The 24,563-nt window shown below is 38.2% G+C and overlaps 1 protein-coding gene across 1 annotated transcript in view; it reads left to right on the top strand.

The window, feature by feature from the left end:
- The first annotated feature begins 1,383 nt into the window (after nt 1-1,383).
- Nucleotides 1,384-24,563, top strand: part of LOC146469068 (BOS complex subunit NOMO3-like) — a 34,274-nt gene continuing 11,094 nt past the window's right edge. The window contains exons 1-28 of the mRNA XM_085123718.1: nt 1,384-1,598; nt 2,921-3,010; nt 3,728-3,773; nt 4,078-4,178; nt 4,791-4,854; nt 7,003-7,042; nt 7,180-7,252; nt 7,706-7,783; nt 9,669-9,743; nt 10,469-10,615; nt 11,474-11,563; nt 12,005-12,058; nt 12,732-12,845; nt 13,364-13,449; nt 14,495-14,549; nt 14,901-15,026; nt 15,763-15,904; nt 16,603-16,676; nt 16,970-17,021; nt 17,364-17,500; nt 18,046-18,130; nt 18,981-19,044; nt 19,223-19,321; nt 20,215-20,355; nt 21,411-21,490; nt 22,436-22,598; nt 23,072-23,108; nt 23,657-23,746. Coding sequence (XP_084979844.1) covers nt 1,434-1,598; nt 2,921-3,010; nt 3,728-3,773; nt 4,078-4,178; nt 4,791-4,854; nt 7,003-7,042; nt 7,180-7,252; nt 7,706-7,783; nt 9,669-9,743; nt 10,469-10,615; nt 11,474-11,563; nt 12,005-12,058; nt 12,732-12,845; nt 13,364-13,449; nt 14,495-14,549; nt 14,901-15,026; nt 15,763-15,904; nt 16,603-16,676; nt 16,970-17,021; nt 17,364-17,500; nt 18,046-18,130; nt 18,981-19,044; nt 19,223-19,321; nt 20,215-20,355; nt 21,411-21,490; nt 22,436-22,598; nt 23,072-23,108; nt 23,657-23,746 — 2,568 coding nt within the window. The 5' untranslated portion in view covers nt 1,384-1,433. The remainder of the gene's footprint in view (nt 1,599-2,920; nt 3,011-3,727; nt 3,774-4,077; nt 4,179-4,790; nt 4,855-7,002; nt 7,043-7,179; nt 7,253-7,705; nt 7,784-9,668; nt 9,744-10,468; nt 10,616-11,473; nt 11,564-12,004; nt 12,059-12,731; nt 12,846-13,363; nt 13,450-14,494; nt 14,550-14,900; nt 15,027-15,762; nt 15,905-16,602; nt 16,677-16,969; nt 17,022-17,363; nt 17,501-18,045; nt 18,131-18,980; nt 19,045-19,222; nt 19,322-20,214; nt 20,356-21,410; nt 21,491-22,435; nt 22,599-23,071; nt 23,109-23,656; nt 23,747-24,563) is intronic.

Genomic DNA, 24,563 nt, shown 5'->3' with positions numbered 1-24,563 from the left:
CTCTCTTCCCGTTTTCGACCCCACGGGATTTAAATGGATAGGGTGCATTGCTGAGTTTAGATTGTCAACACAGAAAAAAAGAATTGTTTCTTCACGGGGGTCAAGGAATCGAGGACTGGGTTCGAGACTGAGATTTCGATGTAGACATTTAAGAGATTGAGAAGATTGAGCAGGAACATTGTAAGATTGAGCAGGATAATAGGCCTTATCACGGTTTTCGTCGCCATATTGAAGGGTAGGCAAACAGGCTTGAAATAACAGTGTTCGTATGGAAATCCGATGTCAAATAATTCTCATAAAACATCACTTCTGAAAAATTCATGAATTGGAAACTTTTGGCACTAGGAAAAGGATTTTAAGAAAAAAAATTTCAGGGATGTAGCTGTGCCAGAAAGCGTCTAGTCGTGTTTTACTCTCTCCATACATTTTCCGGTAAAGCGAACCAGCCGTGAACTGCTACTAAAAATAGTTCGCGGGAAAAAAATACAGGGAAATGTATGGAAAGTTCAAAACACGACTGGACGCTTTCTGGCACAGCTACATCCCTCCAGTTTCAGTTTTCTTAAACTCCTTTTCCTAGTGCCAAAGTTTCTAATTCACGAATTTTTCAGAAGCGATGTTTTATGAAAATTACTTGACATCGGATTTCCATACAAACACTGTTAATTCAAGCCTGTTTGCCTACTCGTCAAAATGGCGTTGAAAACCGTGATAAGGCCTATTGTTTTAATTATTCAGCATATTGATAATCAAGTGTTGTTTTATTGCAGTTAAGCAGGGGATGTATGGCGCCCTTTTTTAGGGTCAAAATTAAGTGTATAGTTACCACATAAATTGAATTGCCAAATCTGAAATTGTCAACTTACATGACCGATGTTCAGTTAATGACCTCTGTTAACGTGCTGTCTTAACTGAAATGGAATCGTTTCGTTGCGTCATGACTTTCACTGAAATGTGCATTTGAGAATGGGTTGCGCGCACCGTGATTTGCGAATAGAAACGCGACTCGGAAAGAGGAAATATGACACGATTGCCATAGTTTTATAAGTCGTATTTTTAAAATAAAAGCTTTTCTTTGTTTTTCATCATCAAATAATCCTTCTACTACATCTCTCACAAGAACTGATGTCAACAGAGATCCTTACTGAAAATCATTGATCACGTAAGTTGACAATTTACTTTGGCAGTTCAATATGTGTGGTAACTATACACTTAATTTTGACCCTGAAAACGCGCCATAGGGGCTGGATTTAAAAACAGAGCGTCAAAACACAATACATGTGGCTCTTCTCTAAACTTCCTGAAGACGCATAAAGGTCTGGGAACAAGTTAGTGTTGTACGTCGTGTAAGGAACATTGAAAGATAAAATTGTGTAACCAGGCCTTTCTTTACCGCTTGGAATATCACAAGAGATACGAGTGATTCACAAAGCATGGTGGAACGCATTCTGTCACAAAACACAATGTTGGCCAGCCAGATTGTTCTGTCTTTTGTGATGTTTACCTCGAACAACCTGTTTTCAGTGCAAGCCGATGATGTAGTTGGCTGCGGTGGATTCGTGCAATCGGAGGTTGACATAAATTATTCTCTTGTGCAGGTGAGTTAATAGTTGCTATCAAATTATCGATCTTCTAAAGCTTCAACTGTTGTAAGCAAGCCTGAGGGTTATAGTTTTCAAGATATATTCGTTACGTTTATAACTCTTCGTTGTTCGTGTTTGATTTTAAATGCAATCCGCGAGCTTATTTTTACACAGAATTTTCAATAACTTGCAGGACCGTACAGAAATTGACATGATATGGATCGATTGCCATGAGTATAATTTCTTTTCAACGTACGAGTCACGAAACAAACTCTTAAAAGTATTGGATCGTTTAGTAATCACACACTATTTTTCTTGCATATTATGCCTCAAATATCTTTCGATCTGAGAATAATACGACCAGCCAGCTTACATGTAGTAGCTAGAGAGGATTTTCACTGAATCATTGGAACCTTTTTAAGCAACCACGACAGCAAGGCCAACAAGATTGTCACTTGAAATTATGGCTTAACGTTATTTGAACATCTTCAGAGCTAATTCCAATGCGTTCAACTTATTCAATTTAGATGAACTATCCAGGGCTTGAATTGCTGGGAAAAACATTCAAGTTATGAAAGAATGCAAAATTTACCATGGTGTGCTCATGTTCCTTACAAGACTTTGAATTTAGTCATTTCTGTTGTTTTTGCTGAGGACAGCAAAGAAATGCACTAAAATTTATATCTGACATGCAGAGCCATTGATCTGGGCATTAATTCCCATTATTCTAGACATTTGTTTTTCCGTTGCCATTGCCCTCATACAGATGTAGCTGCTTTACTAAGGTCCTTAGCTATAGTGTGATGCAAGGGCATTATCACAGGATCACCATCCTGCACATAACAGCTCTCTGGTATCTATTTATACTTTGGTAGAGAGAGAGACAATGGGGTTTCAAAGTTTGCTGCCTCAAGTCAAACCATCATAATGCTTTTTCTAAATCTAATTACACTACTATTCCACAACGTAGATCTCCAGTACAATAATTATAACAATTTAATCATCCCCTCCCCGTAAGGGCTTTTTAGGGATAAAATTGCAACAAACTGGAAGAAACAAATATTGCAAATGGAACAAAACAAATTATTAACAATTCCAACTGGTGCAGGTGTACAAGCTTGGCTGAGTGTTTTAAATTCGGGACTACGGATAATCCATGAAACAACTCCAGTTGGTGGTCAGAGCGGGACTAAATGAACCTGGGACCTCCTGATTTCAAGTCCGACGCTATAATCACTTGGCCAAATTGCCTCCATATAGAAAATGACAGTTCCATACTACAGTATATGTTCGAAATTCAATTCTCATGCATAACTCTCTTTTTTTAATGGCTGCAGATGAAGCTGCTCACCAAACAGGGTATAATCAAGTCACAAACAGAGTGTGCACCAAACAATGGATACTTTCTTATTCCTCTTTATGACAAGGTATGTGTTAAACTGGTATTGCTAATAAAATAAAATTTAATTTTAATTCACATGATAATTTATCAAACTATGTTAAATAATGCAACTATTATTGAATGTAACATTAATTTCAATCAGTTATGTCTTCTGGAATCTTAATTAATTAAGAAACTCAAACCCTCACTTGACATTGTTATTCTAATTTAGTGGTTTCATTTTTTGTAATATTTAACTTGGTAAGTTAGCTTAATAAATGTTCTTCTTCATCTTCCTGGTGGCCCTATATACAAATGTAGCACATTTTTTTTGTTCTGTTACGTTTGACGATGGTCTTATAATAAGAACTGAGATATTTCTGAAAATAAATACTTTTCTGTTTCTTGCCTATACTTACACTGTAAATGTTAAGTTTGGAAGATGATTTTCGGAGTGGTTATTTTGCATTCTAAGATATTTTTTTATTTGTGAGAGCAAATATCGTCCAGGCGATGGCTACGAAACAACGTCATGCTCACCTTCAAAGTCAGCAGGTATTAAAATGCTGTCTGGTACATATACTGTACATACATGTACAGGTGTACATGTGTGCGTCTGCTACTGCAAATGGATCTTTGTTGTGACCACTTTGAAATTAACTTTCACTACATGTACATTGAACTTACCTGTAAGTCTGCCTTCTCTAAAATTCATAATAGCTAGCTGCAAACAAGGCTGGTGACCACTATTTTCTTTTTCTAGGGGACGTTTGTTTTAAAGATTGAGCCTCCAGTTGGCTGGAGTTTTGGTAAGAACTTAAAAATCTTTAATTTTTATGATTTACAGTGTTGTCAGAGCATAAACAAAACCTGCCTGTACATGTAGTTCACAGATTCAGTACTGTCATTTAATTAGTACATGTAGCTTGCAGCCAAGTATTACAATGTATACGACCAGTAACTATAGTGAAGGTAGCTGGCAAAAATGGGAGAGACTTTCTTTAAGTTTGTCAACAACCAGCTACATGTACACTCCTTGTGGAGCTGATTTCTCCAAAGTAAATAACAGCCCTGACGATTATGCCATTCATTTAAATTGTGTCTCTGTTTCAGATCCAAGTAGTGTTGAGTTGAACATCGATGGTACCACAGACAAATGCAGCAAAGGAGAAGACATCAACTTCATATTCACAGGATTTACGCTCTCCGGAAAGGTGAACTACAAAACCCTTTCAGCTAATAAGTAAATTTTAGAGTAATGTGCAGTCCCAGAGAAAGTTATTTGATTTGATTTGAATTTATATCCAGAGTTTTGATGGGTTAAGTGGCCATGGTACAACTGTATATGAGTCATTATACCATGCCCCACATAGAAGATATTACATGACCGCGCAGAGATACATGATTTCTCTTCGAGTGTTAAAAAATATTTCACGAGTGAGGGCAGTGAACGAGTGAAATACTTTCAACATGAGAAGAGAAATTTCATATCTCCAAGCGACCATGTAATGTTCTGTTTATTATATAAACACCAAATACTTAATCATTGCAAAAGGCATGATTTATTATGTAACCATAACAACTGTGATCTTTTCATGTGTGAAGATGTTGTTTTTTTGTGCGAAAGCTCACCTGGTATTTCATTGGTGTTTATATAATAAAAATATATATGTTATGGTAAGAGTACACATCAGGGGGGAAAAGATAGTATCACTAAATTATCAGCAAGATTTAGACACTTGTTTGTGGAATAATAATAATTGTTAAGTGTTATACATTTTCAATTGATGTTTTTGTTAATTAAATTTTTTGCAAACTATTTTTAGGTGATCAGTAAAGGTAGAGAACTTGGACCAGCTGGAGTAGAAATTACTCTTCGTGAAACCTCAGGTAAGAATAAAATTGAAAGCTCTGTTGTGCTAATTTCCCTTTTGGTTTGTAGATGGTGATCAGGAAAAAACATTACAGTGTAAAGTTTGAAGTCTAATTAAACAACATGATAATGGAAATTACACTCAATACTGGCCTTATTAAAGATCAAAATCCAAACAAGCTTAGCCACCAGATTGCTTCCCCCTCTCTATTAATTTATTCAAAAAGTAGCAGATCAATCACGGGCTTTTAAAAATTAATTTTATATCTTAATTTTTTAAAGGGGAAGTATCATTTTGACCTTTTATTGTTAAAATGGTGCAGCAACACCTTCACTTAGCTACAAAATATATAATTCTACATGTAGACTTTCTCCAAGTCGCTTGCTCACTTCTCATTGAATGGACCTGGCGCAAGCGACTTTTATTACTTGCAGCGCGCCAAATTTACAGGAGGAATTTTCCTCCTGTAGCATTATACAATCAGAACCAGCGAATTATGAAAGTACACGTCAATCAAGCCAGATCATATCAGATCGATCACGCGCGAAGCTGCTCGAACATACATCACTAGCTCTTCGATAGCGATCTCGGTCTACGACCATGAACTTCTAAATTCCTCGCACTGATTATACGTTCATTTAACGACGCAATTCGTGTATTGGTTGCAAAAAGCAAAGTACAGAGATGTCCGCCAACATCAGCGCAAAGTAATCGAAAGTCACTGTTGTGAAAAGGACGTGTTTTTATCGGCGCTTACAGAATGATCAGGAAAAAAAGCTTGACCTTTGAGGTGGCCCCATTCGTTCTCGATTTTCTACGTCACGGCGAAAGAAAAGAGGTTAATATGTCCGTTTGCTTGGTTCCGGTTAAACGGACATCAACATCAAGAGGCAATCGATCGGTATCTTGTGGCTTGTGACCGCTTATACTGACCGAGTTATATGCTGCATTTTTAATGAGTGTTTTGATAACAACTCAACCTTGTTCGGTATATAGCAAGCATTTTTCGGCCGTTAACTTGTTCGGTTGTTATATACCGATACGGATTCGGCCGTTATCCCAAACACGTTAACGGCCGAATTTCGTTCGGTACATAATAGGAAACCCATTAGAGCCGATACATTTTGTGTTGTTTTCCAGGTTTTTCCGTCAAGACAGCACTCTTCATGTCATGCTGTGTGGTGCTTTCATTTTAAAATTTATTATTGCATTAGCAGCGCTAGCAGTAGCCGGTATTATTATTGTTACTCGCACATTCGAAGTAAAGCATTTTGGAAATCTTCGCGAAGCGAATCGACATAATTGCTGCATTCATCAAAATGTAAACAAAATCTTCGCATGAACAGTGTGTAGTAGGAGACAGTCGTTTTGCGGGGCTGATAAAGGAAATGACTTGTCGTTTCACTGTTCAAATGCGCTGTCAACGTTGAAAATATTTTGCAAATGCGTTGGCCCAATTTTTAAATGATTTTCAACGTATTTCGGTTTCGTTCGGAAACATTCCCAACGTTTTGAAACGCATTGAGAAAGTTTCCCAATGCAATTGTCGACATTTCCAAAGATGCGTTGAAATGACTGAAATGACAAGAATGCATTGAGTTGGCAGTTTGACAACTTCGCACCCTGAAAAGTTCGCGCTAAAATGACGTCACTTGATTCGATTTCCAGCAAGGGAAACAAGTCAAACTCTCGCTCGCTCGCTTGAGCTCTGACGATCGCGCTTCGCACTCTCTAAGCTCGACTTGTAAGCAAGTCTATTCTACGTGTAGAACATCAAGAAAAAGAAATCAACTGAACTTCTGAAAGGAACAACTTATGGCCTGCCCTAGTGCATTTTGGAAATGGAAATGAGAGAAGCTGCAAGCTGCAGTCCATTCTAACTACTGTAGTCCATCTGTACTGTGACCAGAGACACTCATCGAAAGTCCTAGTACACTGATGTGACAATCTACAGTGAATTTGAGAAAAACGTTTAGGTTTCTGTTGATAAAAAGAAAATGTTTTGGAGTTTTGATATACATGTAACACCAAATTCCTGTGATACTTTGCCTTTAAATCCCCTTAAACTGGACAATTTTCTTTTTGTTATTTTATGAGATGTGTACAAATACATGTATCAAAGTTCTTCAAGCCGAAAGTAAACTGTATGTTTTTAATCTTTCAGGTGACCAGGAAAGGAAAACAGTTACAGCAGAGGGAGGATAGTAAGTAAAAATTATTACATAAATTTTGTTAATGTTATGCTCGAAAACAGTAATAATTTTTAGTGTACTGTTAACAGGTATACATGTAATTGTTACACCTACACTGTACTCACAGTGCCTGTTTTTTTTTTTCTTAGTTTCAGTTTTACTCGTGTAATGCCTGGAACATACAAAGTGAAGTCATCACATGCCTCCTGGAGTTTTGAAAATGTAAGTAGGGGAAGTATCGTGGGGTTTTTGGTATCTTTTGTTAAAAATGATGAAATAAGACCTTCAATCAGCTGCCAAATAATTATAAAATGACGAGAGGAAAGAAATCAACTCAATTCTTGAAAGGAACAACTCGTGATCTGTTTTGGCGCATTTTGGAAACAAAAATGCGAGAACTTGAAAAACACTAGCCTAATATTTTATTAATAATAAGTTTCAGTCCATACTGGCCTACTCTGTCTCTGGCCAGAGGCACTAATCGACGGTTTCATCGCACTGGGGTGATAATTTATAACAAAACTAGACAATTATTTCTTTATTTCTGCTGACGGAGGAACATTTTTGGGTTTTGAAATGACAGCAAATTTGCGTGATACTTCCCCTTTAATATATATTTGTTGAATATTTATACTCATTATTTGCTAAGCACTATTTTTTTTACACATTTGTCAGGCTGAAACAGAAGTTGTAGTGGAGTCTGGTAATGTCAATGTCATGGACAAGATGATAGTTTCAGGATATGATGTTAAAGTAAGTGGAATTAATCAGCAAGTACCAATCATGTCTGTCAGTTACAGTGTGGTATGCCAGTCAGTCTGGCAGTCAGTCAGTGATTCAGTGATCCGTAAGTCAGTCAGTCAGTCTGATTTATATTCAGTCAGTTAGTGAGCCACAGTCACACTGTCTGTCAGTTGGTTGGTAGACCTGTCAGACAGTCAGTCTGCCAGTCACAGTCAAACAGATTGTCAGTCATTCAGTCTGTCTATGTAGTAACAGTCAGACAGAGAATCAGTCAGTCAGTTAGTCTGTCAGTCAGTCAATAGATCAATCAGTCCATCAGTAGACAACTCAATTGGACTGTCATTTGATCAATCAGTCAGTCCATTAATCAATCAACTCAATCATCAAATCATCTGTCAGTCCATCAGCCAATCAATCAGTCAGTCAGTCAATCATTTCTTTTTATTTCAACATATTTTATTGCCGAAGTTTGCCCTAAGAGAAAAAAAAACTCATCCAGAGGGCTCATTTCGAAATAACGTTGAATTGAAAAATTAACATTAAATAATAATTTGTCAGAGCAGCAGCAAAATTAACAAAAAGCAGCATTAAGCAATGCCAACAGGTGGAAAACACACATCTAGGTACTTTTATAAAATCTCTCCGATTCAGATATGAAAGACTGGACATGAAAAAATAGATCATTATTTTGCTTAGGAGAAAGTAACTGTGATCCAAACAGAGAAACTGAATGATACTATTTGTGCTTTAGACATGGAAAACCATCATTTGGTTGGTCAGCAGTAAGTTGTTGATCAGTCAGTGAGCCAATTTATTTTTTATTGGTTTTTTTTTAGTCCCAGGCTTCACATGGTCATGCTTTTGCCAGAAATGTTTCACTGTGATTGCCATTGGTTGTCTGAATAGACCAATATACAATGTACAGCTGTATGCAGTAGCAATGTACCAAACATAATAAAACTGTTGATTAATGTCACTGTTCCGGTTAAGATTCATGCTACGTGTAACTCTACTCAAACATAGAATTAACTAAAGTAAAGACAACAAACATATTGGCGTAAATAAGGGGGGAACACCGCTCAGCGATTGCGTGACAGGCGACTTCTATTAAATTGCATGACCATTTTAAGGCCTCACTTCCCTGGCACTTCCAGCTGCACCTAGGCCAACAACAACAAAACACAACAACGCGCTGCAACAGCAGCACAGCTAGGCCAGCAGCGCCACTCCGAGAAGAGTATTGGCAGGTCCCAAAACTAGAGTAACTGAAAAGACCTATCGTGCCTCACCTATCTCACCAGCGCTGCTGGGTCGGACTGGAATATTGGCAGGTCAATACAATTAAAACACGGCAAAAAATACTAGAGAACTTAGCTTGGGGAAGTCGCTACGCAGACTTAACCGAAACGCAACCAATGATTGGTGACCCCAGTTTATTGATAACATGGCCTCCAAAGGGAGGGAGGGAGGAAAAAAATTTTACACAGCTTAACAGCGAGCAAACAATTGCCTAAGAAATGTGAGTTAAAACCTTTTACACAGCGTTTTATACCTAGACAGTGTTCCATGCCTGAGCCAATTGCCAGGCTTGTACCATTTACATGCTAGACCTTACATCATAATAACAGAGACATGAATGGGGTATACAGAAGATTTAACCAGTTAGAAAGGCCGAAATAACTAGTATCCAGACAGAATTGCAACATACTAAGATAGAATTATAGATAAATGCCTAGACAATAAATACAATGGTACCTCACAGTACCAAGTACCGAGTTTTAAGTAAAATACCAGCAATGCCCCACAGGGCAAAAGGCGTCACGTGCCATTAACTGTGTTTTACAATTTTGTTGTAAAACTCTCATTATAATTATTATAATAATTGTTTTATTAGGGTCATGTGTTAAGTGACGGTGAACCAATCCAGGATGTAGGTTTTCTTCTGTTCTCCAAATCTGTTACACAGAAGGTGAGTACACTGTTGTTAAAATATATTTATGGAAAAATTGAACATAAAAAACTAGCTTAATAATGTAGAATGTAATTCTTGAGAGCGGTTTTCAATTGAGTGTCGAAAGTAATTGCGTTTTTGCTTTGGTTTTGCATTACTAGGCTCTGTGCCTAGAGTAATAACTTTCAATTGGCTTTGGTTTTACGACACTCAATTGAAAACCGCTCTAAACGCATACTCTGAGAGAATGTGCTTGTAGGTTGCCAAATGTTCCACTCATGAGCTGCTTAATCTATGGGTAGAAAGAATCCAAATTGTAGACAAGGGTAACTTCAGACATTTTAAGGGAATGGTTGATCATTCTTCATTTTGGCAATTTGGCAATCAAGGAGCTTAGGGGTTTGTTCATGGGGCAAGTATTAGTTGATCAAAGAAATGTGTTAAGTTATAAAACCCAGCAGTCAAACCACTTTCGCTCATTTTTTCTGCCTGTTTTGACTGACTGTTTTGTTCATTCAGATATTTTGGATTTTATCAACAGAGTTCATAATTAAAAGTACTCCGTCTGGTAATTCAGCCACCATAAAGAGATTCGAGTGCTGACATAATGGTGGCCAAATTACCTTTAGTTAGATGTTTCTACTCCGTTGATAAAACCAAACCTTTTAATTCCCACTCCCCTCCAAAGCAGCACCACAGTTTATTTAGAAACTAGTAATCACCTTATCTATTTGTTTATTCAGAACTTGCCAGGTTGTGAAGAGATCCCTAGTGATGTGATAGACATTATTAAGAAGAAGACTGAAGTTGATACGCCATTGTGCCGTGTCAAGTCTGGTGTGGATGGGCTGTTTGTTTTTCCAAGTGTGCCCAGTGGAGAGTATACCTTGGTAACTAGATTTGTGTCATTACAGCAAATTGTTTACTGTTGTGATGTACGTATATGTTCCACATTGTGTTGCTTCACCGATTTGTACATGTGACGTATTAACCTCCAGTGGCAACAATGACAACAGCAATGGTAATGTCACAAAACAATTTACAGTTTTAACTGGTAAAACACTGGCTCGGTATGTGCATTATACATTTAAGTACATTTCCTTGCTTTTTTCTGCAAAACAACGACATGAAATGACCACATTCAAAGTTTTAAGGTGAACATGAAGGAATAATCATGATAAATTTTCCAGTTTCTCTTTCTGAACTTTACACTACGGCTGCCTCTACAACGTTAGTTCATGGATAGTTTGGCCACATTACACAAACTAAATGAGAAGAAATTATCGTGAATTTATTCAAAAAATGTGAATGTACAGTCATGTAATTTTTAAATTCCATTTTTGTTGGCATTGTCATCTTCTCTGTACCATCCAAACCTGAGGAGTAGCAATACTCTTAGTAGTTTCATAAAGACAATATGGCAAGGCTGTTGCCTGACAGGAATCCAGTTGTCTCGGGCGCCCAAGAAAATGTTCTAAGCGTCTAAAGTTTTGGCAGCAGTACATGTACCTACCACTTTACATGTTGGGCTCCCAACTTCGTCTTCTCAGCTTTTGGCCTTGTGGGCTCCTTAAAATTTTTCTTAGGCAACAGCCTTGTATAGAATGTTTGTTTTGCTGTGTTGGTCACCTGTGGTACATGTACAACAGAATATACTATACATTTAACTTACATACATGTATTTGGATAATTAATATAACTGTAAATTATGTTGTAGCCAATAGTCTGATACTGTTTCCTTGTCCTAGGTTCCTTATTACCAAGGGGAGCTAATAACATTTGATGTGGTTCCGTCTAAACTGACCTTTTCTGTTAATTACAAAAGTGTTGTACTAAAGGTAAGGAGTGCATTATTGACTCCCATACAATGGCAGGGAGCAGGGATGGCACAGTGGTGAGAGCACTCGCCTCCCACCAATGTGGCCAGGGTTCGATTCCCAGACTTGGCATCATATGTGGGTTGAGTTTGTTGTTGGTTCACCTCCTTGCTCCAAGAGGTTTTCTCCGGGTACTCCAGTTTTCCCCTCTCCTCAGAAACCAACATTTCCAAATTCCAATTCGATCTGGAATCTGAGGGCCACAGGTTTGTCAGTCATAACAGATTGTTAAGTGTTACCCTCATTAAACAAAGTTGATTTACAGGTATTTGTTTTTATTCAATGTAAGCACACATCATTACATGTATCATTTACTTTTAATAAAGAATTATTCTTGATTTGCAAAGCGATAATTCTCACGCTGAATAAATTAATGTTATTCAAAATTCTGTTTTCTTGTAGACACCATTTCAAGTACATGGATTTTCAGTCAGTGGCCAAATCCTTACACCAGAGGTGAATGTAGGACCTGTGTTATTGGTCAAGATAATGTTTCTGAGGTTTTACATGTGCATGTGTTTGTATACAATGTATCACTACAGAACTGTAAATTATGTTGAAAGTTACTTCATGATCTACAGAACTGGCTGATAAAATATTGGTGTAGCTGCAATTTTGTGGGTTAAAACTCCCAACCCAAAATGTTTGTGGGAAATCAAACCAATAAAGTTGATACATGTAGAAAGAAAATTATTTCTGCAATCAATGAAAATACATGAGACTAAACTTTTAAGATAAGGGAAAATGGGCTTAACCCTTTAAGCCCTAACAGTGATAAGCATCAAACTTCTCCTTGTAATATCAATGCTTATTCAAACCCTGAGGTCATGAGAATTAAGGATATGATCACTCAAGGTGAATTTTCTTGATATCTTAATACATGTAACTTCTCCTCAGTACTTTTGTAAGAAAAGTATAGAGAAAAGATAGGAGAATTTGTTCTTTGATATTAGGGCTAAGTCACTCATTCAGTAACTGATGCCAGCAACAAAAGGTACTTTCAAATAAGACATTGTGACAGAACTGTTTATCTGTTAAATACTGTAAAGGACATTAAACACCAAATGAAATACTGTAAGGTAAGTTGTGGTTTCTGATGTTCATTCACTGCTTACAATGTATAATTTAGGGCCAAGGTATTGGAGGTGTCAGCATTTCTGCTGGTGAAGGCCTTAGCGCAACAACCACTGCTGAAGGTGTTTATGTATTAAACAACGTCACAGCCGGTGGATACACTATACAGGTAGGGATTCAAAAGACTAAAAGAGAATTATAGTTATAGCGACCAAGACACAAAGCAATTTGGTTATTTTCTCAGCAGTAATGAAAGTGGTAGATTGTTGATGTTGTGGATTTTATATTTGATCAAGAAATGACCTAAAACAACAGATTAAAATGGGCATAATCAAAACCGACACAAGGGCATTAGTTAACTGGGAATAGTTTCTGTTACACTAAATAAATAGCCATAAACGTTAACTGCCTCTTGGGTGATTTTCAATCAAATGCTATAAACAAATTATGATATCATTACAAGACATTAGTATATCTTGATTCTCAGATGTCCACTAACTATCGTAATGGTAGTTTATAGCAGCATAAAGTACAATTTAAACCACTGTTGTAGTATTGAACTTCATATTTCACATGTTGTTGAAAGCATCCTGACGGTAAGTTTCTTTGTAACTGGCCAAGGTAATTGGAGCGATATTGAACTTTGAAGGTACAAGAAAACTATAACAATGGAATTTTCTCCCCTAGGCAAATAAAGAGAACTACTTCTTTCATCCAGTAAAAGTCCAAGTAACACCTAACACACCTAGACTGCCTGTCATCACACCATTTTCGTAAGTTCAGATTTTTGTGTATTATCTGCGGAGTCCTCTTTGACTAGTTCCTTTAATGTAGCAAGCAACACTATACAGATGTGTGATGGAATGTTTCTCAAAAGTGGAGACCGCTCTGAGGTACTTTTCGAAGGAGGACCCCTCTCTAACTCAGATAGACATCCTTTAAGATGGGCACCTCTCTTCATTAGACGCTTCTGATGGAAACACCTCTCTGAGATGGTTACCTGTCTAAGGCAGACACATCTGGGGTATACACCTTTCTAAGGTAGACACTTCTCTCAGGTACACACCAACACCTCTCTAGGATGGACACCTCTGTAGGGTGGACACTCTATGATTTACACCTCTCTGTGATGGATACCTCTCTAGGGTGGACACCTTTCTAAGGGGACACCTCTGTAAGGTGGATACCTCTTTCAGATGGACAACTCTCTAGGATGGACACCTCTATGATGGAGACCTCTGTAAGGTGGACACCTCTCTTGGGTGGATCCCACTTTAAGGTGGACACCTCTCTATGGTGGACACCTCTAGAGCAGGCAGTTCTCTATGGTGGACACCTCTAAGGTGGACACCTTTCTATGATAGGCACCTCTCTAGGGTGGACACCTTTCTGTGATGGGCACCTCTCTAGGGTGGACACGTCTCAAAGATGGAGACCTCTCTAGGGTGGACACCTCTCTAAAATGGAGACCTCTGTAAGGGGGACACCTCTGTAGGGTGGATCCCGCTTTAAGGTGGACACCTCTCAAAGGTGGACACCTCCTTAAGACAGACACCTCTCTAAGGTGGAGTTTTCTTAAATGAAAGCCCTTTCAAGGGGACACCTTTGTTAGATGGAAACCTCCCTGGGGTGGAACAGATTCCTTTCTGAAGAGAATACAGTTTGAGGCTGTCCTGCTGGTGTTCTTTTGTAGCATAATACATTTTTGTCATCTGTGTTGAATCATTTATTTTCATATCACTACTTTACTAGCCTGTTTCTCATAAATGTTCCAAAATGTTGATTGATTGATTGATTGATTGATTGATTGATTGACAGGTATCACTTGTGTGGAAAACTTAAGTTTGATGAGTTCCCACCGGGAGTTAGCCAGGTATTTTTTCTGTGTATCTTCTTCTGTTCTCAACTGTGTTTGTGTTGCAAACTCCGTTTATTATACAAACATGTACCTTTTCCAGTAACTACAGTTTGCAAATTGACCACCTGTGTGTTTGTTAGTGGTGTCATCGGTCGGCATGGGTCCTTGAAAGTGCCTACATTCTAGTATGTTTTGTTTATGTGGGATGTTTTTTTTAGTATTATACTGTACTTGTAGCCTACATGTGTCATTTGCCATTTTTTCTACCCAAAGTTCCTCTTGACACAACATTTCAGACATGAGACAATGCTTGCATTAATACATGTATACTCATTAACATATAAATTTGTTTTTAAACTTTGGCAGTTGAAAGGGCGTAAAATGATTCTACAGACAGAAGGTGCATCGATCGCAACAAGATCAATGTCTACCTCAGTTGATGGTAATGGCGACTTCTGCTTCAAAGTAGCAGCAGGAATTCATACCATTCAGGTTGGTTGTAGCAGTTGTCAATTGCTTTCGAAAGTAATTTCATTATTGGTATGGTTTGCTTAACGATGCTCTCTAATTGGTTAGCAAAAGTTATGCCACTTTGTCAACCGGCTGGAAGCAAAATCAAAGCCAATCACAACTTGCTCGCACATGATTTCCCGTGCTTGTTGCTGGTTACATGTACATGTATTTGCTATGACTTCTGATTGGTTCATTGCACTGTTTACATCAGTTGTGATTGGTTAGAGTAATTGCTGTGGTTTTAGGTTTTATGACACTTCAATTGAAAAGTGCTCTAAAAATGCAGTACTTGTACATTGGCTCCTCCAGTGTGGTGTATGTAGAAAAACTGCCTTGTACATGTACACTGTAGTTGCTTTCTGCCACAGAGCTTTCTCAAAGTTCCTCGCTCGCTTCTCAAACTTCGCAACCTGAAAAGTTCGCACCAAAATGATGTCACTTGATTTGATTTCCAGCAGGGGAAACAAGTCATGCGAGAGCTCTCTCATTCGCAAGAGCTCTGACAATCACGCTCCACGCTTCTAAGCAAGGTGCCAATCGTGCTTCTTGCTCTCTGAGCTTGACTTGTAAGCAAGTTTATCTGCCTCAAAATCTAAGCTATGGCCATGTGGGATCCCTCTGGTCCAAGCATACAATGCAACATTGGCCATTGGCAGATGAAAAGTGAATTTTTGAAGTAATTTACTCTGTGTTTTCTTTGACCAATTTATTGTAGCCAGTGATAACATTACCAGAAGTCACTGCTGGTCTGGCATTAACACCCAAGGAACAAGTAGTGACGGTGACGTCAAGTCCTGTTCTTGGTATTACATTCTCACAGTTCAGAGCCACAGTAGCTGGAACTGTCAAATGTATCGGTAAGTGATAACCTTTGACAATTTGTGAGTTAATTAATCTAAAGATACATGTGCCAGGGACATTTATCTGAAAGATTTTTATGCCTTTTAACTAGCCATGTACCTAGCTACAAATCATGTAATTAAAAGTTCACTAAAAGTAAGCAGTTGTTATAGTTGGAAGAGAGAGGAAAGCTAACATTATAAGCCTTATGGTTTCCTTTTAGGGTTCCTCACCACTTTCTTTCTTTTAAGTAAACATGTATTTTTTGTTCTTTGCTTTATTTTGTGGTAAAATAAATAAAAACACTCTAAAAAGTGATGTTTTTGCAAAGCTGTGGCTAGGGATTTATCTTTTTTTGTAAACAGCTCACTCTTTAAAAATTAATATGAATATATGAAACATTCTTTGTGAATTTTGTACCTTAAAATAGTATATCACCTAAGGTACAAAATAATGTACTCTGGCTTTGGTGTTTATTTCAAAATAATACAAGGAATTGTGTTTCATCTGATTTCCAAGCATTGAGAAGTGAAAAAACAAGGCGCAGCCAAACCCATTACAAACTATTAAGAGTTTGAGAAAAGTGTATGCTGTAAATATTCATTTTTTTGTTACAGTATGGACAAAATATCGTTAGTTTATTTTTTGCGCCATTGATGGAAACTTTAACTTCATTATGCATGATGACATTTTTCTTTCTTTCCAATCCTTGCAGATGGTTCATGTGCTGGTGTATCTGTCTCTCTTCAATCATTAACAAATCCAAATTTACCCAAAGCTGACACAAAGGTGCTGTATACATTGGAACTAATTAATTGTTGTGCTCTCTGTACTTCTTAAATTATATGGTAATAAGTGTATTGCAGCTTAGAACTTCAAGTTTGTCAATTTTGTCAGTTTTTTAGTTTCTTATCTAAACATGCTGATTAGCTAGTGGGCAAGCAATTAATTTCCTGGTGACATTTAAGTACCAGTAAATAAGACAGACTGAATTTTACAGTATTTGCCTTTTTCCATATTCATTTGTTACTCAAAGTGAACATATAAAATTAATATTTAAGTTATTTTGCTGCTGATTTTAGGTGACTGGCAGTTCTTTCACCTTTAAAGATGTTTTTCCAGGAACATATAGAGGTAAGGAGCCACTGTGATATCTTTCACTTATACATGTACCAACAATACCCAAAATTTATTAATTACTGCATTTTTTCATTATATTTAGTATATTACTGTTACTATTTTATTGCAAAAACAGTACCTAGCATTCAATCGCTTTTTGTCACAGGGAAAACAGCTGCACAATCAAACACCACCACTGGGATTAAATTTCTCTGTCAACCAATTAATATGGTTAGCCCAGAATAGTAACTGTAACAGTTATTACTGTTAGTAATTAAAAATCCCTGCAATACTGCAATTGGAAAATTTTTACAAGGCATTATTTACATTAACTTTGATTATGTTTCGTTATTACAGCGACAGTGGTGGAGGAGTCTTGGTGCTGGGAAAATGAAACTGTAGAATTTCAAGTGTCAGAAACAGATGTCAATGATCTACAGTTCATCCAATCAGGGTACATCTTAAAATGCATCCTGTCACATAATATTACATTGGTAAGTTGCAAGTTATGTGGTACTTTTTTTCAGTAAATAGGGTACCAATAATAATAATAATAATAATAATGATGATGATGATGATGATGATGATGATGATGATGATGATGATGATGGTGACGATGACGATGACGATGACAATGATGATGATGTTGATGATGATGATGATGATGACGATATTATTGCCACTTCATGTACTATTGTCGTTTTGACCATAATGTTAATATTTATTTTCACACCATAAGTTGGTATCAGGTGGTCTTGTTACCCCAGAGTGTCATGCTATAACCCATAGTCTTAGTTGTTTAGGGTTCTTTGCAATATTCTTTTCTGTGCCCAATAAACAACCTTTCTGAAGCAAGGTGATGATTCCAGACGTTCCTGTCTCCCTAACCCACTTGTTCAGATTATTATCATTATCGTTATCATTGTCAAAAAGATCATCATCATTATTGATGCCTGCATCTTTCCAGGACCTACTTTGTATCAAAACTGTCATATCTGCTAATTGAACCCACCTTGTGTGACTTGTTTTTGTTCTTCAGTTTTTCTCACGGGAATCTGGTAAAGAGAACGTGGACTTCTTTGACCTTCAGAAAGGCACCAATAAATTTTGTTTAAAGGAGCCAGGTAAGACAACCTGTAGTAAACTGAGTCTCTCATAAGCTATTACTGTCACCCAAATGTTATGGTCTTTTCAAAAGGTGGTCAAAAGTTCTCATCTTGATTGTTTGGTGTGTGTTTTCAAAATATCAACCAGCTGGTTCCCATCTGTGCATGCAATCAGCACAAGCTCCAGCATAAGAAACTGTGTGTGAACAGGTGTGGGATAAGCAGAGGTGTAACCACAAGCACCAGAAAAGGGGATGTTGTCAATTGGGACCCCATCCTGTTACCCCCCCCCCCCTCCTGCCACACTCTCCCCTTCTTTTCCACTTCTGTTGCATCTGTTGTTGTTGTTGGTTATTTCTGCATATTTTGTACCCTTTATGGCGAACTAATACATAAACTGTTTTCTTTTCTTGTGCCTGTGCTTACTTGTATGTTACAAGTGTGAACTGCAGGTCTGAGACGTGTGAAAGCGCGAGCACATGAGCTCAACAGCGGCACTACATCTGTGGTTATGTTGCTATGTTGCTAGGAGCAGGGCTATGTATAACTAGTAGTACTTCACTTACCACAAAGGGAACAAGGATCTAGAGAAAAATTGTACCTTTAAAAATTGAAGCCCATGTGCATAGCATTTCAAACAAGTAGTTGTTTGGTCATTACTTTATTTTGTCATCGTGATCTTTATTTAGAAGGTTTTGAAATGACTGCTTTTAAGAGTATTATGGCCACTATCCTGAAATATTGATCCAGATGACCATATGTAGTACTTGTAGTAGGAAAACTCACATTGGCAAAACAGGACTTGGGTGTTTGTTGTGGGAAGTAATGTTTTCTGGAGATCTCCTAAATTTGTGATGTTGTTCAACAGGAGTTTACAACCTGATGCCTCGATCATGCCATCAGTTTGATCAAGATGTTTTCATTTATAACACGTAAGTTGAGATGCCTTCTCACATAAATTTTACTTCACCCTTTCTCTCCTAGAATAGCATGGCAAAGTGTAATGACGCATTAAATTGAAGTTTTGAAAATTAATATAGGAGGCAAGGCCAATGGCTGTGCAGTCGTTTTATTCTTACAGTGTATTTTGTTTTTATTTACACTTTGTAGCTCTGCGCCATCTGTCCTAACATTGACAGCTGTCAAGCATTTGCTTTCTGGAGTCATAAAAACCCTGACAAAAACAGATGATATCAAAGTCAACATCAGGTCAGGTTCTAATGAAAGCTAGCTAACAGTTGCTGAGGTTAATACCAAGGTTTTTACCTCAACTGTGTCACATGGAGAAAATATGTGCAAATGTTGCCAACTACCAAATATCAGCCTCCCTAGGGAGTTCCCCCCCTCCCCCGCCCTCGACAAAGTTCCAAAATTTCAGATTTCAAAAGATGTCTGATAGTTACCTTTCCTGAATCTAAGCATCAAAGCTGTTGTCTAAGAAAATTTTCACGGAGCCCACAAGTCTGATAAGCGAGAAGTTAGGAGCCCAACGTGTGAAAATGAGTAGTTGTTGATGCCAAAAATTTAGGCGCCCAGAGCAATTTCTTGCGCTTCTGGGTTCATGTTAGGCAGCAGCCTTGAGCACAGTGGCTGTTTTTTTTTTTTTTAACATTAGCTGTTAGGATTATCTGTGTTAAGCTGATAGCTTAGTGTTTCCAAGTGTGGTAAGCAGTTCTTGTTCTTAAGCCCAATTCATTTTGAAAGACTGAATCCCCACCAGTACTAGCCTACATGCAGACGCCTCCCATTTCCACGCTTTACTGACAATGCAAATTGTCAGGGAAATAAGAGATACCTGCAAATAAAAGAAACTTCCCATTCTTGTTCCCTCAAATGTTCCCCCTTTCTAATTTCTCCCCCCCCCCCCCTCCCCCTCAACCCCCGGGAAAAAAATCATTGAGGAAAATAGTTGGAATTTTACTGCAGAAATTCTAGAAAGATATCAAGAAACAGAGAAAATGTATTTGGAAACTCAACAGACTGCATGGCTTCATGTCTCATGTGGAGGTTTTGCACCTCATGGGTTTAGAGGCTACTCCTATTCCAACTCCGTAATGACTGTAATGTTTTGTAATGTAACACCATTGCTCTATTATAACAAGGTCATTGAAGTCCAAGGGGATGACTTCCATTGGACCAGTAAAACTGGAAACACCCAACAAAGAGAAAGAAGGAGACGTTAATAACAGTGAAGTTAAAGAGTTGAAACAGGAGTTGTTATACAACTTTTCACACTGGGGAAGGTAAATGACCTTTCTTGTGTGATAATGTCTTTTATCGTGTTGTTACAGCAATGGCTGTTTTGAAGGAAATACTGAACAGGAGCTTTTTCAGCATTTTCTATATAGGGTGTCTAAGGGGCTACAAGTGAAATAACAAAAGTGAACTTAAGCACAGACGTTTTTGAGCCACGGGCGGCAACCTGAAATTAAAATTTTCCCTTTTTACCGCGTTTTCACGCCATCGCGTTTATAACGTCAAGCCACAGTCATCAACAAGAGCTTTTCCTGTCCGTGGTAAGGAGCTTGAAAAAAAGGAAACATTCGACTTCCGGCTGCCGTCCGTGGCTCACGAACGTCTGTACTTAAGCTCCCTAATATCATTTTCACGCCCAGCTCATTTACAATGATACAAACTCACTATGGACACTAAGTTGTCCCGCGAAAGTAAACTAACGTATAATTCGTCAATGCTCATCTTCTCAGGCCAATATTTGTTTTGAGAACATCAAATTTCCACAGGGCAACTATCAGCTGATAGTCACTCGATAGAAGCACAATTTTGTAAATAGCAAGAAATAAGTTACCCTCCTGGCATTACGTTACTAACGCACATGTTAGAGAGATGTCAGTTTGACTGTTAATGAATTAATTGGTAGATGTAAGTTTTCGAGTCAGTAACACAGGGAAACCCGGAAAAAGAAAATCCGAGTGCTCCCAACAGAAGTTGAACCTAAGACCTTCCGATTACTTGTTCGGATGCTCTACCACTGAGTTACAGGAGACTCGTGGGAGCGTCATTAATTTAGGTTCATGGGACAAACATCCTGCATACTGCTAGGATTTAAATGTCAATATGAGGTGGTGCATGTATGTGTGAAAGAAATGTAATGTTATGTTCTAAGCCTGGTGAACAAATGATAGATGTACATGTAGTTTTTCCTTTTCTGAGTATGCCCGTCTCACTGACTGAAAAATACCTCTATCATTTATTCACTAGGCTTAAAACATAACACCACATTTCTTTGACGATGAATATTTGTTTTTCTATTTTGTTTGCTTGTTTTTTTTTTGTTCAGGCGTGGCGAGGAATTTGAGATCACTCCAATGTCATCCGAGTTGCTGTTTTACCCTCCAAGTAGAGTTGTGACCATCTCTGGTAAAAAAGTTATTTTCTTTTATAACCAGAAGCATTTTAAAAATAATGATAATAAAAAAATAAATCGTGTTATTTTAGTGTCAACTTATTTAGCGTAGAGCACTAACTGGGGACATTCTCCAGATCGAATTGGAATTTGTAAATTTTGCTTTTTGAGGAGACGGGGTAACCGGAGTACCTGGAGAAAAACCTCTCGGACCAACGACGAGAACCAACAACAAACTCAACCCGCATATGACGCCAAGTCCGGGAATCAAACCTGGGCCACATTGGTGGGGGGGGAGTGCTCTCATCACTGCGCCGTCCCTATTCCCCCAAAGGACAAAATTAAACGCTTCAATGTTAAAATCCATTACGTGTGTAAGCTGTGGAACTACGTTATTGGCGATAACGTGGTAAACAAAAAACATTAGTCGAGTAATTTCCGCTTTACTATGCTCTCACCAATAGCGTAGCTCCACTGCCCACGGACTGAATAAATCACACACAACCCACAGTTCCTTAGTTCGCTCTGACGAAGGGCTAACGCTCGAAACGTCAGCACTTAAAATCTCTTTACAATGGTGAAATAACCAGATCATGCCCAGATCAGTTAATTGAACTAAGTCAACTCAACTTTACAGAGGATACAGATTAGAAGTTAACACATACAAATAAATACATTATACATAAAAGATAAAGACAGTAACATCTACATAGAGAGTGAGTTGGGATCATCCAAATGGCAGAGGCTAATCTAGTGGATGATCCCAATGGAATACAATATTACACATGTGCAGTAGTAGTAAGAACGTCTTTATGATAAAAGGTATTTTTTCATGCACTAGTTTAAATAACTAATAAGTACATCAACTCTGTCGATAAACCAAACATTTCTTTGTACTCCCCCACCGATGCAGCACCACAGTGTCTTTAGAAACTAAACCCCTTATCTGTTTGTGTTAGATGACTGCCCAGCAGCTTGGGTCGAATTTGAAGGCAGACAAGGTGTGTTCATTGAAGGCCAAGTGATTCCGCCCTTGAGCGGTGTGGAGATTCTCATTACCTCAGGAGAAAAGCACCCCATGGCAGACATCAAGGTGCAAACAGACGAACAAGGAAAATATCGGTCAGTTGTATGGAGATAAACTTTTATTAACCCATGGCTTGCTGAGCGTGCAAAGGACGCTTTCAAATTTCAAAATTATATTTTACAAATCAAAAACAGCTTGTCATGGACTGACAACCTTGCGCCGCAGACGGAACTAAAACGGCCGGTTAATTTCGTCTGCAGCGCAGGATTGCTTATTGCTAATCTAGGCAGATCAGGCTTACATCAAATGAAACTGAGAATAGTCTGAAATGTCAGCCGTCTCCTCGGGTTAGGGGGAGGAGACGGCTGACATTTCAGACTAAACTGAGAATAAAGTGAGAAAATTCAGAGAGAATTTTAGTTATACTGAAGAAGTGAAAGGCAAAGAAAAGGAGAATGATGATGATGATGATTATTATTATTATTATTTTGTTAGTCCAATTTTTTAAATTGCCATTGACGGTTTAATGTACATGTAAATAAATTCCATGTACAATGTTTTTTTGCAGAGTGGGGCCTCTTCACGGCGGCATCGAGTATTCTTTGGTGAGTTTCCCGCCTTTCCTCCAGTCTCCTCTCGTTTTTGCTCGTCTAGGTCACGTCACTTCTTTAGCTCTACAGCTCAGTAATCCAGAAAGGGACTGGTGTAGTCTGGATGAAAACGTTTCCATCTCAAACTGAACTTGGACACTCACTTAAAATTACATGAAGCGAAATTTGTTTCAAGCTTAAGAGGAAAAGAAAGAAAAAAATCAGAATAATGTAAGCCTCGAACCCGAGTTATTTGCTTCATTACTTCTATATATAACCACTATACGAACGGGGATTTGTTGCCGAGGATTGTAGTTTTTAACTTATTTATATAGAGTTACCTTTATTTCTGGACATTCTGCCTTTGCTGTTCCATTGTCGTTGTAAACTGCAATGAAAATCCCAGGAGTATTTTCAGATGAGTAACGAGTTAATATACTTGTTAATTCGTCTTCCTTTTTTTTTTTACCAATCTGACACAGTTTAGAAGAGAATGATTTAGCTTTTTTTGAAGTATTACTGCAATAATTTTTTAATCGTAATTTTTTGACTCTCTGTTATAGACTGCAAGTAAAGCTGGTTTTATACTCAGTCCTCTGGTTGACAAGAAAGGACATTTTAAAGCGCAGAAACTGGGACAAATCGAGATACTGGTGAGACGCCTAACGGATGAATACAAGAGAAAATAAGGGGACAGAGAAAGAAGCTAAGGGCGTTGCTTAGGATATGTGAATTTCACTTGACTTATTTGTAGACATCGTCTAAACGAAAGTCGGTTGATCCCGAGATGTCCGCAAATGGTTAGTGTGATGTCACGGGAAGTAATCGGAGCGTGCCAGCGTAGCTTTGTGTAATGGCGGCTGTTGAATATTCAGTACGGCTTCAGCTAAGTGGCATTTACAGGCGTCTAGATACATTTGCAGACGTCTCGGGAAACAGACTTCCGTTTTCTACGACGTCTAAAAACTTCTGTGAAATTCACATATCCCAAGAGCTATACCTGGGGTTTCCCTTTCTGTCCCCTTATTTTCACTTCACTTCATGTTCGTTTGTCACATTAGTGCCACTGGCACCCGGGTGGTGGTGGTGAGCCGCTGGGACTCTGAAACCCTTACCCTAAACCAGACCAAGGTTACCTGCATTTTAGGCTTTCTCTGCTCTGGTCATGTGATTTACGTTATAAGGTTGTGCATGACTCAAACAACTTGACTTGTTTGTGTAACAACCATGGTAATCAGTTTAGAGGGGTTTCCGATTGAGTGTCGTAAAACCAAAACCAAAGTAATTACTCTGGCCAATCGCAACAGATGTAAACAACACGATGGGCCAATCAGAATTCAAAACAAATTCATGTAACTGGCACCAAGCGCGGGAAAACGCGTGCGGCAAAAACACGATTGGTTTTGGTTTGGCTTCTCATTGGTTGAGAAAGTGGCGCGAGTTTTGTTAACCAATCACAGAGCGTAGTGA

The sequence above is a fragment of the Pavona decussata genome, unplaced genomic scaffold (genome assembly GCF_977016875.1).
Source record: "Pavona decussata unplaced genomic scaffold, jaPavDecu1.1 SCAFFOLD_127, whole genome shotgun sequence".
Taxonomy (NCBI): domain Eukaryota; kingdom Metazoa; phylum Cnidaria; class Anthozoa; order Scleractinia; family Agariciidae; genus Pavona; species Pavona decussata.
The sequence above is the reverse complement of the archived record's forward strand: the minus strand, read 5'-3'. Positions and strand labels throughout refer to the sequence as shown.